The 13,751-nt window shown below is 39.6% G+C and overlaps 1 protein-coding gene across 1 annotated transcript; it reads left to right on the top strand.

Moving 5' to 3' along the window:
• Positions 1-12,983: 12,983 nt before the first annotated feature.
• Positions 12,984-13,504, top strand: LOC101278716 (peptidyl-prolyl cis-trans isomerase A-like). Its single transcript, XM_033427967.2, has one exon. It carries the CDS (start codon positions 12,984-12,986, stop codon positions 13,476-13,478), a length of 495 nt encoding a protein of 164 aa, XP_033283858.2. The 3' UTR covers positions 13,479-13,504.
• Positions 13,505-13,751: the final 247 nt, after the last annotated feature.

Below are 13,751 nucleotides of genomic sequence, written 5' to 3' on the forward strand. Positions count from 1 at the left end.
GTGTTGAAAATGATATATTTCAAAAGAATTGTTGCTGTTAGGTGTGTATATTGATATAATCATTATAGAAAATAGTTTCACCTTATATCATGAAGTTGAACAGTCACATGCTCTATGATACAGTAATTCTACTCCTAAATTTATCCCAGAGAAACTCTTACACATGTATACTTGGAGACGTATATGATCATAGTAGCATTGTTCACTATAGCGAAAATCTGAAAATAACTCAAATATGCATCAATAGAAGACTGGATTGATCAACTGTAATATATTCATACAATAGAATATTATAGCCAGTCAAAATGAGTAAGCTATAGCAACACATACCAACAAGGACAAATCTTAGCAACATAATATTAAGTGAAAAGAGTAAGTGCAAATATGTCATACAACTTGATACACTTTTTAAAAGTTAGAAACAACTAAAATTAAAAATGGACTTTTAGGTCTGAATATATGAGATCAAGGAAAGCAAGAGGAAGATCTAAATAGACATTTCTCCAAAGAAGATATACAGATGGCCAAAAAGCACATGAAAAGATGCTCAACATCACTAGTTATTAGAGAAATGCAAATCAAAACTACAGTGAGGTATCACCTCACACTGGTCAGAATGACCATCATCAAAAAACCTACAAACAATAAATGCTGGGGACTTCCCTGGTGGTGCAGTGGTTAAGAATCCGCCTGCCAATGCAGGGGTCATGGGTTCGAGCCCTGGTCCGGGAAGATCCCACATGCAGTGGAGCAACTAAGCCTGTGCGCCACAACTACTGAAGCCCGCACGCCTACAGCCTGTGCTCCACAACACGAGAAGCCACTGCAGTGAGAAGCCCGCACACTACAAGGAAAACTAGCCCCCACTCACCGCAACTAGAGAAAGCCCACACACAGCAATAAAGACCCAACGCAGCCATAAATAAATAAACAAACAAATAAATAAAATTATTTTAAAAAATAAATCAATGCTGGAGAGGGTGTGGAGAAAAGGAAACCCTCCTACACTGTTGGTGGGAATGTAAATTGGTACAGCCACTATGGAGAACAGTATGGAGGTTCCTTAAAAAACTAAAAATAGAACTACCATATGACCCAGCAATCCCACTAGTGGGCATATACCCTGAGAAAACCATAATCCGAAACAATACATGCACCCCAGTGTTCAATGTAGCAGCAATTACAGTAGCCAGGACATGGAAGCAACCTAAATGTCCATCGACAGAGGAATGGATAAAGAAGATGTGGCACATATATATACCATGGACTATCACTCAGCCATAAAAAAAGAACAAAATAATGCCATTTGCAGCAACATGGATGGACCTAGAGATTATCATACTGAGTGAAGTAAGTCAGACACAGAAAGACAAATAGCATATGATAATCGTTTATATGTGGAATTTTTTAAAAAGGGTAAAAATGAACTTATTTACAAAACAGAAGTAGAGTTATGGATGTAGAAAACAAACTTATGGTTACCAGGGGGTAAGGAGGGGCAGGGATAAATTGACATATACACACTACCATATATTAAATACATAAGTAATAAGAACCTGCTGTATAGCACAGGGAACTCTACTCAATACTCCGTAATGGCCTATATGGGAAAAGAATCTAAAAAAATAAAAAAAATAAAAAGAGTGGATACATGTATATGTATAACTGATTCACTTTGCTGTACACCGGAAACTAACACAACACTGTAAATCAACTATAGTCCAATAAAAATTTAAAAAAAATAAAAGGAAAGCAAGAGAATGACTAACAAAGGATTCAGATGCTTAGCTCAGCTCAGGAGGAGCAGAGTGATGAAACAGCTGAAGACCACATAGCTGGATGTACGTTGTTGTACAAGTCCTAGCTTTCATATTAGATGGTAGGTTCACTGCTGCTTACTTAATTGTAAATTTTATTAGATAGATGGATGGATAGACAGACATAGTAGTTAGAAAGTGTCATGAATGGAATAATGATGAGAGTAGTCCTGAACCAAGGATTAAAATTAATCCAAATCTGTGTATCTAAGGTCCATTAAAAACATGTCACATATAAAATATTTCATAATTAAAGAAAATAAGAAAGCACACACTCACTTGAACCTGTGCATGTATTTCTGAAAAACTGTACACAACATTTTTTTTTGGCAGTGGAACAGAATCAAATTCCAAATGTCTTACTGGACCTTGTCTTTTGTTGCTATTTTTGTTTTTATGAGCAACCCTATAACAAATTTTTCTGTAAGGTAAATAACCACTCTGCTGTGCATATAGTTATCTCCTAATTTACATATTTAGTAAGTTTCCGCTTTCAGCCACGCTCTGACCTCTCTATCTCTGTCTGTCTGTCTGTCTGTCTCTCTCTCTCTCTCTATATATATATATACATATAAATCTTCTACATATATAATCTCCTTCATACAAATAGCTACCCAGGGGACCTCCCACAACTTGCCTCTCCCAACTTTGACAGATAGGGTTTCCATCCCCTCAACCCAGCTTACCCTTCTCCAGCCTAGCATCTCTCTCACACTTCACTGGTCCCGGCTTCTCATCGCATCTCATTGCCTGTTCAGGTCTATGCTTTTTTCTTTTTTTGCGGTACGCGGGCCTCTCACTGTTGTGGCCTCTCCCGTTGCGGAGCACAGGCTCCGGACGCACAGGCTCAGCGGCCATGGCTCACGGGCCCAGCCACTCCACGGCACGTGGGATCTTCCCGGACCGGGGCACGAACCCGTGTCCCCTGCATCGGCAGGCGGACTCTCAACCACTGCGCCACCAGGGAAGCCTGGTCTATGCTTTTTGAATGCACAGCTCCTTCTCCATCCCCAACAACCACACCCCAGTCCCTATTTCTTCACTCGAGACCAGGCCTATTCCTTTCTTCACTCAACAAATATTTACAAATATACTTTCACTATATTCAATGCACTGAATTAGGTACAATGGGAGATATAATGTGAACCAAAGAAGCCCTGCCTCAGGAACATGCAGACCAGTGGAGGAGATGACACACATACAGCAGAAATAATTACAAGGGAGAAAGTAATGTGTCAAGTCTTGGACACAGCTATAAAATCAACACTGATCCAGATCCCAGGATGAATGTGACCTAAGGCAGGAAGCACTTAACAGTCTCCAGTCACCTGCAAGGCTGGACATAGGCATTCATCTGCCTTTTCGCATTATTTGGTTCTGACTTTGTCACTGCACCCTAGGTCCTGTTCTGGAAACTTGCTTAACATCTCAGTCCCCTACTAGGGGCTCCACACCTTGTCATTCAATTCTACCTTGGCCTCCGCCCCTCGTTTTTGGTTCTAGTAACTTTTACAGTATGATATCTTTTCATTAGCCTGGGGTCCATGCAAGAACTGGGGAACTGCCCCTAACCTGCAGCTACTAGATGGGATATAGAGAAAGGTGGGATCAAAATCAGAATCAGGGTCCAGTCAGGAAACGGGAACCACACCAGCGATTGGAACAGGGAAAACTGAATATAAAGAATTGTTAACTTGGCAAAGGGTGGTTAACTACTGAAATATAGAGAACTGAAAGGTGTAACAGAAATAACACTGCGGGGATTCCCTGGTGGCGCAGTGGTTAAGAATCTGCCTGCCAATGCAGGGGACACGGGTTCGAGCCCTGGTCCGGGAAGATCCCACATGCTGCAGAACAACTAAGCCCATGCACCAGAACTACTGAGCCTGAGCTCTAGAGCCTGTGAGCCACAACTGCTGAAGACTGCGCACCTAGAGCCCGTGCTCCGCAACAAGAGAAGCCACCGCAATGCGAAGCTCACGCACTGCAACAACGAGTAGTCCCCGCTCGCCGCAATTAGAGAAAGCCCGCGCACAGCAACGAAGACCCAACGCAGCCAAAAATAAATAAATAAAATAAATGTAAAAAAAGAAAGAAAGAAAGAAGTAACACTGCGGAAAGAGGCTACCACTTCCAGGGCTGAGGGAAAAGTAAACAAAGAAGGAACTTAGAAAATTCGAGGATATTCACCCCCCTCCACTCCCACTTCCCCAGAGCTGAGATTCAAATCTCTAGGTGATAGTGCGACAGCTGCAGGAACACATCAATCCACCGCCAGAAGGAGGAAGAAACCCACTGGAGGCGGCTAGGCAGAACTGTAAGAGCAGCGCCCTGCCGAGAGAACGCCACAGCGACCACTTGCTCACAGCAGTGGGAAGAAACAAATAAGCAAACCGGAAGCAGAAAAGTCCTCTGGCGCCCCCTATTGGCAGAGCCTAACATGGAGCCAGCTGCCAAAGGAGAAAATAGGGTTTGCAGAGACCAGCTCTGGTACTATTGTACAAAGTAGGAAAAAGAAGGTTGGGTTTGGAGCCAACAGTCAATAAATTAGTAACTGAGACACTGGTATTCATCTAAACTTAGATGTGGGAATAAGGGAAGTTAGACAAGAAACAGGATAAGCTTGAAATCGCAAGTAGGAATCTTTGGCCACCAATCAAAGCCTGACAAAACTCCATTAACCTCATTGGCAAGCAGGGAAATGTAAATTAAAGCCACAGTGGGATACCACTACAAACCCACCAGGTTGGCAAAAATGTTAATTTGCAGTCTTTTAAAAGAATGCCAATTATACATCAATAAAAAGGTATTTTAAAAAAAAAGACTGACCTTATCAGGTTTTGAGAATAAAGTGGAGCATAGGAACTCTCATACACCCACTGGTGGGAGTATAAATTAGTACAAATGCTTTAGAGAACAGTTTGGCATTATCTAATAAAGTGGAAGATAAACATAGCCTATGGCCCAGCAGTTCTACTTCTATGTATATACCCCAGAAGAACTTGTGCATGCACATCATAAACAAATAAACTTTTAAGAATGTTCATGGCAACATGATTTGTAATAGCCCCCAAAATGAAAACCCAAGTCCATCTATAGTAAAATAGAAATATATATTGTGGTATAATCATTCAATGGAATAAATACTCAATAGCAACGAAAATACACAGCTACACACTGTGATGTGGATGAAGCCTCAAAAACATAATGTTAAAAAAAAGAAGTGGGACTTCACTGGTGGTCCAGTGGCTAAGACTCTGTGCTCTCAATGCAGGGGGCCCGGGTTCGATCCCTGGTCAGGGGACTAGATCACACATGTCACAACTAAGAGTTTGCATGCCGCCACTAAAGATCCCACATGCCACAACTAAAACCCAGCACAGCCAAATAAATAAATAAATATTTTTAAAAAATAAAAGAAGAAGAGAGAGAGAAAGATAACCCAAATGGTATGATTCCATTCAGACAATACTCAATCCAGGATGCATACCTAGGGGTAAAACAAAACAAAGAAACTTGAAAAACAAGGACATGATTATCAGGAGCTAGGAGTTACTTCTGGGGAGGTTGGGGGTCATGGTCAAGTAGGTTGCATGTGGAGAACGTCTTTCAGTTTCTATTTTATTGACATGGGTGACAGTTACCCTGTATTTGGTTTTGGGTTTAAAATACATGTGTTTGTCATACATTTTATATGTATATTATATTTCATAATTTTAAAAGAGAAAGCACAAAAAAGCAAGAAACATTGTCTGTAATCCACCACTTGGGAATACAAATAGTTTATTTTTTCATGGATTTCCTTCCTGTTCTTCTCTTTTCCTGGGCATAAATACCCTTTTTTTGCTTCGTGTGTTTTTACAAAATTGAAATTATGCCGCAAAACTTACAAAATCGAGATCAAAACTGGTTTTTTCTCTTTATGAATATTTTGCCCTAATCTTATTGGAGTTCTTTGAAAGACCAATGTCCTATAGTGGTAGAGGCAGAAGACATTGTGTAGGAGGTTGTCTGGGTGATGGGCAAGGTACTGGAGAAGGCAGCTTACTTTTCTTTTTTAAGAAGCTTAGAATACCTAATGTCTTTTAGAATGAGTGCAACCAACACGTCATGTGTATTTGGGTTAAATAGGACTTTGTATGCGGACCTAACCATTGACCCAACAAAATATGCTGAAACCTGGTACATTTGGAGAACAGTGAAAAGTTAATTGAGAGTGAAGCATTGGATATGTAGGAAGTGGCAGAAAATTTGTCTGAAGTGGTAGATGGAGCCAGATTGTGAAGGGTTTTCTAATGTTAATGATATTGGATTTGGATTAATCCTATAGGTAACAGGTAGCCAGGAGAGCGGTTTTTTTTTTTTTCTTTTTAAAAAATTTAATTAAATTTGTGATACACTGAAAAAAAAATTTAAATACATTTTTAATTTTAGTATAGTTTCAGATCTCCATAAAAGTTGTGAAGATAGTACAGAAAGTCCTCATATACCGCATACCCAGTTTTCCCTATTGTTAACAACTTACATTGGTAAGGTACATTTGTCACAACTAATGAACCAATACTGATGCATTATTATTATAAACTACAACCCATGGTTTATTCAGATTTCCTTAGTTTTTACTTAATGTCTTTTTTCTGTTCCAAAATCCCATCCAGGAGACCATATCACATTTAGTCATCATGTCTCCTTAGTCTCCTCTTCTCTATGACAGTTTCTCAGACTTTTTGTGGTTTTGATGACCTTGACAGTTTTGAGGAGGACTGGTCAGGTATTTTGTAGAATGTCCCTCCACTGGAATTTGTCTTGTGCTTTTCTCATGATTAGATAGGGTTATGCATTTCTGTCAAGAAGACCACAGAGGTAAAATGTCATTATTATCACATTATATTAAGGGAACATACTATCAACATGGCTTATCACTGGTGTTGTTGACCTTGATCAACTGGCTGAATAGTGTTTACCAGGTTTCTCCACTATAAAGTTATTCCTCTCACCCCTGATCCCCCACAATTTCCATACTATACTCTTTGGAGAGAAGTAATTTAGTGCAGCCTGCTCTCAAGAGGGGTGTGTGTGTGTGAGTGTGTGTGTGTGTGTGTGTCAAGCTCCACCTTCTTGAGGGTGGAGTATCCACATAAATTATTTGCAATTCTTCTGCATGGGAGATTTGTCTCTTCTTCAGGGAAGAATTTTAAGCAAAGAAATTGTACTGTCAGATTTGGTTTGGGGAGGGAAAATTTAACAGCAGTGTGAAGAAGGGGGTAGAGTAGGGAAAGGCAGAGGACCAAAGGATCAGATAAGACACTCTTGGGACAGACTAGGCCAGAGACACAGAAGTTGTCCTGGGAATAGAGAAGAGGGTCCTACAGGATTTGTGGAGGGGGTGGGAGGGAGGAGACAAAATGCCAGAAGTGGAGAGAATAATAAGTCTATGTTCAGTTTAACTGAGATGTCAAGGAAGAAGTATCAAGTAGCTTGAGAGAATTCTTAGTGAAGAGCTTTGATCACAGGTAGAGTTAAAACGTTGGCAGTGGTAAGCTGGCACCTCAAAGGTGAAGCCGTAGGAAGAGCTGGGATCATCCAAGGAGAACACATATTTGAAGAAGAAAAGAGGAACAAAGGAAGCAATTCTGGGAACACCAATTATGTGGAACAATGTTTGCCAAGTTCCAAATCAATAGCTGAATAATTTTGGAACATTCATGCATTTGCTTGCACCAGTTCAAGAAATGGCTAATAATCAAGAACATATTTTGGTACTGCTTTCTCTCTTTATGTAATTCAGAAAACTTTTCATGTGGATGTTATAAAGAGACATAGTTCATCCAAAAATGTATGAAGCATGCCAGTGTAATTTTTGTATGTAGAGTACCAGTAAAAAAAAAAAAATCAAGATTTGTGGGTTCTTTTTCAGATCAAAACAAATACTATTGCTCAGAGCAGGAATTAAAGAAAATACAAAGTTAGAGATTTAAGAGTAGACTCTGCTTTTTAAACTATTCTTTTAATAAATTTTAAATTGTGCAATATTTAAGACATTCAAGAATGATGAATTAGAAGTGGTAAAAATAATCATTTTTGTCTTTTTCCCTATTTAAAGGAAAGTTTTCAAAGTTTCACATTAAAATGCTATTTGCCTTGCATGTTTTTGTAGTTTAACTCAACTAAATCTCTGGAGAATAGAAGATATTGTAGAAAAAGTGTCATATCATGGAAAAAAACATTAGACTAGTTATCAGAAAACCCAGGATCCATTTCTGATTCTCTTACTAATTGGGCAGTCATACGGCACTTGGCATTTCTGGGTCTCGGTTTCCTCATCGATAAAAATGAGGTGGGGGGGATCCACCTACCCATCCAAAGATAGTTGAAAGGCTGAAAAGAAACAGATGAGACTACTTGAGAAAATATAAAACACTATAAAAAACAAGACATTATTATTATTATTGAAAAAATTCTGAGAGCATATTAAGGAAAAGAATAAGGACTGGAATATCAAGAAGAGAAAGATAAGAAAGCCTCAGCGTTTACTATTCCTTCATTCATTCCATTTATTGAGCACAACTACCATGGAATATTGTTTGGTGCTGAGGAACTCTGAGTTTTGAAAGGCCGGTAAACAAGTAAACTGATACCTACAGAAGTAAGGAAGGTCTACTATGAGAAAAGTGACTAATTCTGCCTGGGAAAATAAAAGTAGGCTTCTCAGAGGAGGTGACATTTGAACTGGATCTTGATAGATGAATTGGAGTTTTCAGGAGAGAAAATTTCGGGCAAGAGACAAAGAAGTCGCTATAGCCCCTATAAAGGACTGAGGGGAAAAATGTACAAATATATCATAGAGTTTTGTAAGGGTGGGCAAGGTGAGTTTGGGGCTTTATGAGACACTCAGCGAACACGCAAATGACTTGTCTCATCAGGATGTAGATGAGTGGTTTTTTTTTTTAAGCTCTTTTGTAAAAGGACTTAAGTCTAATAGGTTTCAAAATTCTGTACATGTGGCAGACTCCAGGCTGGAAGGCCTTCTGACAAAGGCTATTTGTATAACTAATTTGTGTTGTATTTTTCACATTAAAAAAATCCTTATAATAGTTTAAATGATAAGGATTTTGATGAACAGTGAAAACGTTTACTAGTCACACCTTGATCAGATTAATGTCATGCTCTTTTTCTTTTCAAGTTAAAAGATGTTATATTTCATTTCTCTAGTTTAAAAATATGCATTAGGCAAGCCATAGCAATCAAGCCACCCCTCCTTTCCTAGCTACAAAGTTAGCTTCACACAAAACTTTCACTCACACAAATACTTTCTTAATGGTCTGGGAGCAGTGAAAAACATTTTTCTAAAAGCAACCTAAAAGTTGCTGAAAATTTAGACATTCTCCTCTGTGCTCTTTTGTGCTTAAATTCTAATAATGGTAAGAGTTTGCCCACCTGTCAGAATAAAAGCAAAGCTAACATTTGATGACATTCAATTAAATACGAAAAGGCTGAGATAACTCAGTTTCCTAGTCTAAAGGAGGTACTTAATGGATGGCTAGAGAGCAATCAAAATTAACATAGAAAGACTCCTAAACATAGACCCAAGATCAAAAAGAAATGAATACTATTAGAAATTCACCAGAATCTAGACCCCATGGGGAGGGTTGGCTGACAGAAAGTATCCCAGGATACACCAGTGTGGTGTGATTTAAGAAAGACTGATGCTAAGATTATAATCCTTTCTCAACCTAAAATATAAAGGAAAATTTCCAGTAAACCTGGGAACTATAATGTGTACAATGAGATTTTGTAATGACAAATGCAAGCAGAGAACGGACCTTGCGGATTCTTTAACAAAAGAAGAGGGTTAAATCTCAGAACTAGAATTTAATAATACCCAACTAGAGATAACACTTCACCAGATATCAAAATGTTCTCTACAATAAGGTACTGATGAAGAAACCAAATCAATGAAACAGGATAAGGAGTTTGGAAATAGACTCATATATGTGAAAAGTTAGCCTACGATAAAGGTGGTATTTCAAAGGACAGCCTGGTCAGAAGTGTTGGAATGATTAGCTATCCATTGGGGGAAAAAAGGACTCCTACTCCACACGATAAACAAAAAGGAATTCCAGATGGATTGAGGGTGTAACTGTAAAAATTAAAATCTCTGAAAACAGTAAAAGTATACATATGGGAAAATGTTTGTAAACCTGATGCAGAGTTGTTCATCCTAAGGAAGAAAAGAGTTCACAAACCATCAAGGGAAATATTCATAATTTTGACTAAGTAATAACTAAACCTTCTGTCCCATTTTAAAAGACACTAAAGGTTTAAAGACAGACTGTAGACTAGTACAAAATATTTGTAACACAAATTACAGTCACATAATTAATTTCCATAATATATAAAGAACCAGAGTTTAAGAAAAAAGATTACCACTTATGCATAGATGACTTACACACACATTTTTATGCTCATTCCAGGCCTCTCTTGTGAGTGCCAGACATCTGTACTCACCTTCTACTTGACATCTCTTGCATGACTCAAAGGCTCTTCAAACTCATCTGGCCTTAAACTGAATTTATGATCTTCCCACACGTACTGGGTCTTCTCCAACATTCTTTTTTCTCCGTGAAAATATCAATCTACCATTTTTATTTTTTCAATTGGAGTTGAAAGAATCAATTGATCCTACCAGTGCTCTGAGTATCAAGTCTATCAATTGATTCCCAGAATCAATCAACCAGAAAGCTACGAGTCAACCTTGGTGTCTCCCTCTCTGTCATCCATCATTTCCAATCCTTCACTAAGCCTTGTCAATTGCACCTCCTTAATAGTTTTTAAGTCCATCCACTTCACTCTATCTCCAGCACTACCTCCCTCATCCAAGTCATCTGACCTTGGCTACTGCAATAGCTTCCTAGCTGGTCCCCATATATCCACTCTGTCCTCCTAGATTCCTGTTCTTCTCAATGTAGTCTAAGTGATCTACTCAAAAGCAAATCTACTCTTACCACTCAGACTCTGGTCTTTAAATGCCACTCTCCATTAAAAGGAACCAGGACTCCATGGAGAAATGGCTGATTCCTGGTCAGCGGCATGAAATGCATGAGATAACCCTTTTCCTGCCAGGTAGCAAGAAAGCTATCAAAGACTAAGAAGTCTGTCAGAAGGAAACAGGAAGAAAAAAAAAAAAAAGCAGGAACCACCTTGAGTGGTCCCCATTGGCCTAAAAGGAGACAATTTGGGCATAAAACATAATGATAGAATGGATTAAAACACATTGAGTGTATAAAATCCATGAGTTCGAATTGATAATATGAAAAGAGAAAGCCAAAACAAACAAATAGACTTACTAGTTGCCATTGGAAGTAGCTCGGTCATCAACACCTTGCTTTGAAAACTGGTAATGAAGGGGAAAGGATTAGTCTTTATTAAGAATAATAATCCTGTTTTAGGATTGCCAAATAGTCCTGATTGATGGAAAAAAGTTCCCCACAGAAGAATTACAACTAATAAGCACAAGAGGAATGACAGAATTATAAAATCTCCACTTTTGACATGCCTAATGAAATAACTGATACAGATAATTATCATCAAGGGGTGATAAAACCATTACAGGAAAGGCGGCCGTGGAACTAGACGATATCAGGAGACCAAAGTATCACGTCATTGATCACTCACTGTAAAGGACAAGCATCTTTACAATGGATGGATCAGACTGTCATCACCTGAACCCAGTGTTCAGTCTAAAAGAGGGATGACAGACATTTTATGCCTCTTGATGTGATCAAGATGAAGTACATAGAATTGCCTATGAAATGCTGTGTTCTCCAAACCATTGAGCCTTAATCCAATCGAGCCTTTAGATCTAACTTCTACTTTAGAGGAAATATGAGGGATAGAGGAAAAAATTAAACACATAATGAGGAAGTAACCAGACTAATTCAGAGGGTTAAATATTCCATGAGACAACTCACCTGGTTTCCTCCAAAAGTCAAGGCATGAAACAAAAAGAGGGAGCGAAGACTGTTGTAAAGTAAAAGAGATTTAAAAGGCTTAATAGGGCTTCCCTGGTGGTGCAGTGGTTAAGAATCCACCTGCCAGCGCAGGGGACACGGGTTTGAGCCCTGGTCCGGGAAGATCCCACATGCCGTAGAGCAACTAAGCCCATGTGCCACAACTACTGAACCTGCGCTCTAGAGCCCGTGAGCCACAACTACTGAAGCCCACGTGCCACAATCACTGAAGCCCGCATGCCTAGAGCCCGTGCTCCTCAATAAGAGAAGCCACCTCAATGAGAAGCCCATGCACCACAACGAAGAGTAGCCCCCGCTCGCAGCAACCAGAGAAAAGCCCGCACACAGCAACGGAGACCCAACGCAGCCAAAATAAATAAATAAAATAAAATAATAAATTAGATAAATTTAAAAAAATAATAAAAGGCCTAATGAACACAATGTGTGGACCTTATTTAGATCCTAATTCCAAAAAACCAACGGTAACAAAAGGCATTTTTTTTAGACTATTGAGGAATATAGAGTAGGTATTAGATGATGTTAAGGAATTATTGTTAATTTTATTAGATGTGATAATGGTATTGTGGTTACTTGAGAAATTGTGGTTTATTTTTTGAAAAATTCTTATATACAAATGATGGAGATGTATGACTTTGGCAAACAGTTTGACAGTTTCCTTTTATTTATTTATTTATTTTTGGCTGTGTTGGGTCTCCATTGCTGTGTGCGGCCTTTCTCTAGTTGCGGCGAATGGGGGCTACTCTTTGTTGCGGTGTGTGGGCTTCTCACTGCGGTGGCTTCTCGTTGCGGAGCACGGGCTCCAGGTGTGAGGACTTCAGTAGTTGTGGCTCACAGGCTCTAGAGCGCAGGCTCAGTAGTTGTGGCGCATGGGCTTAGTTGCTCCGCGGCCTGTGGGATCTTCCCGGACCAGGGCTTGAACCCATGTTCCCTGCATTGGCAGGTGGAGTCTTAACCACTGTGCCACCAGGGAGGTCCCGAGAAATTGTTCTTATTTATTAGATATGCACACTGAAGTTTTCAGAGGTAAAATGTCATAACGTATGGGATTTATTTTTAAATATTTCAATTTTAAAAAGTGAGAGAGAGAGACGCCTTGCAGACACTGCTGCCCCTGAGCCTCCTGCGCCGCCCAGTCATGGTCAACCCCACCGTGTTCTTCAACATCGCTATGGATGGCAAGCCCTTGGGCCGCATCTCCTTGGAGCTGTTTGCAGACAAATTTCCAAAGACAGAAGAGAACTTCCATGCTCTGAGCACTGAGGAGAAAGGATTTGGTTATAAAGGTTCCCGTTTTCACAGAATAATTCCGGGATTTATGTGCCAGGGTGGTGACTTCAGATGCCATAATGGCACTGGTGGCAAGTCCATCTATGGGGAGAAATTTGATGATGAGAATTTCCTCCTGAAGCATACGAGTCCTGGCATCTTGTCCATGGCAAATGCTGGCCCCAACACAAATGGTTCCCAGTTTTTCATCTGCACTGCCAAGACTGAGTGCTTGGATGGCAAACATGTGGTCTTTGGCAAGGTAAAGGAGCACATGAATATTGTGGAAGCCATGGAGTGCTCTGGGTCCAGAAATTGCAAGACCAGCAAGAAGATCACCATTGCTGACTGTGGACAAATCTAATAAATTTGACTTGTGTTTTATCTTAACCACCAGACCATTCCTTCTGTAGCTCAGGAGAGCACCCCTTCAACCTCATCTGCTCAAAATATCCTATAATCTTTGTGCTCTTGAAAAGGAGCAGGACCCTATGGTCCTTGCCGCCCCCCCTCCATGTCCTCAGCCTGCCTTTTGTCTGTGAAAAACTTTAGCCAAAGAATAAGTTTCATCAGAGAAGTGAGAAAATGCAGAAACAAAGGAAAACCGTCAAAGGAGACCAAATAATAATAGTTTAGT

The sequence above is a fragment of the Orcinus orca genome, chromosome X (genome assembly GCF_937001465.1).
Source record: "Orcinus orca chromosome X, mOrcOrc1.1, whole genome shotgun sequence".
NCBI lineage: Eukaryota > Metazoa > Chordata > Mammalia > Artiodactyla > Delphinidae > Orcinus > Orcinus orca.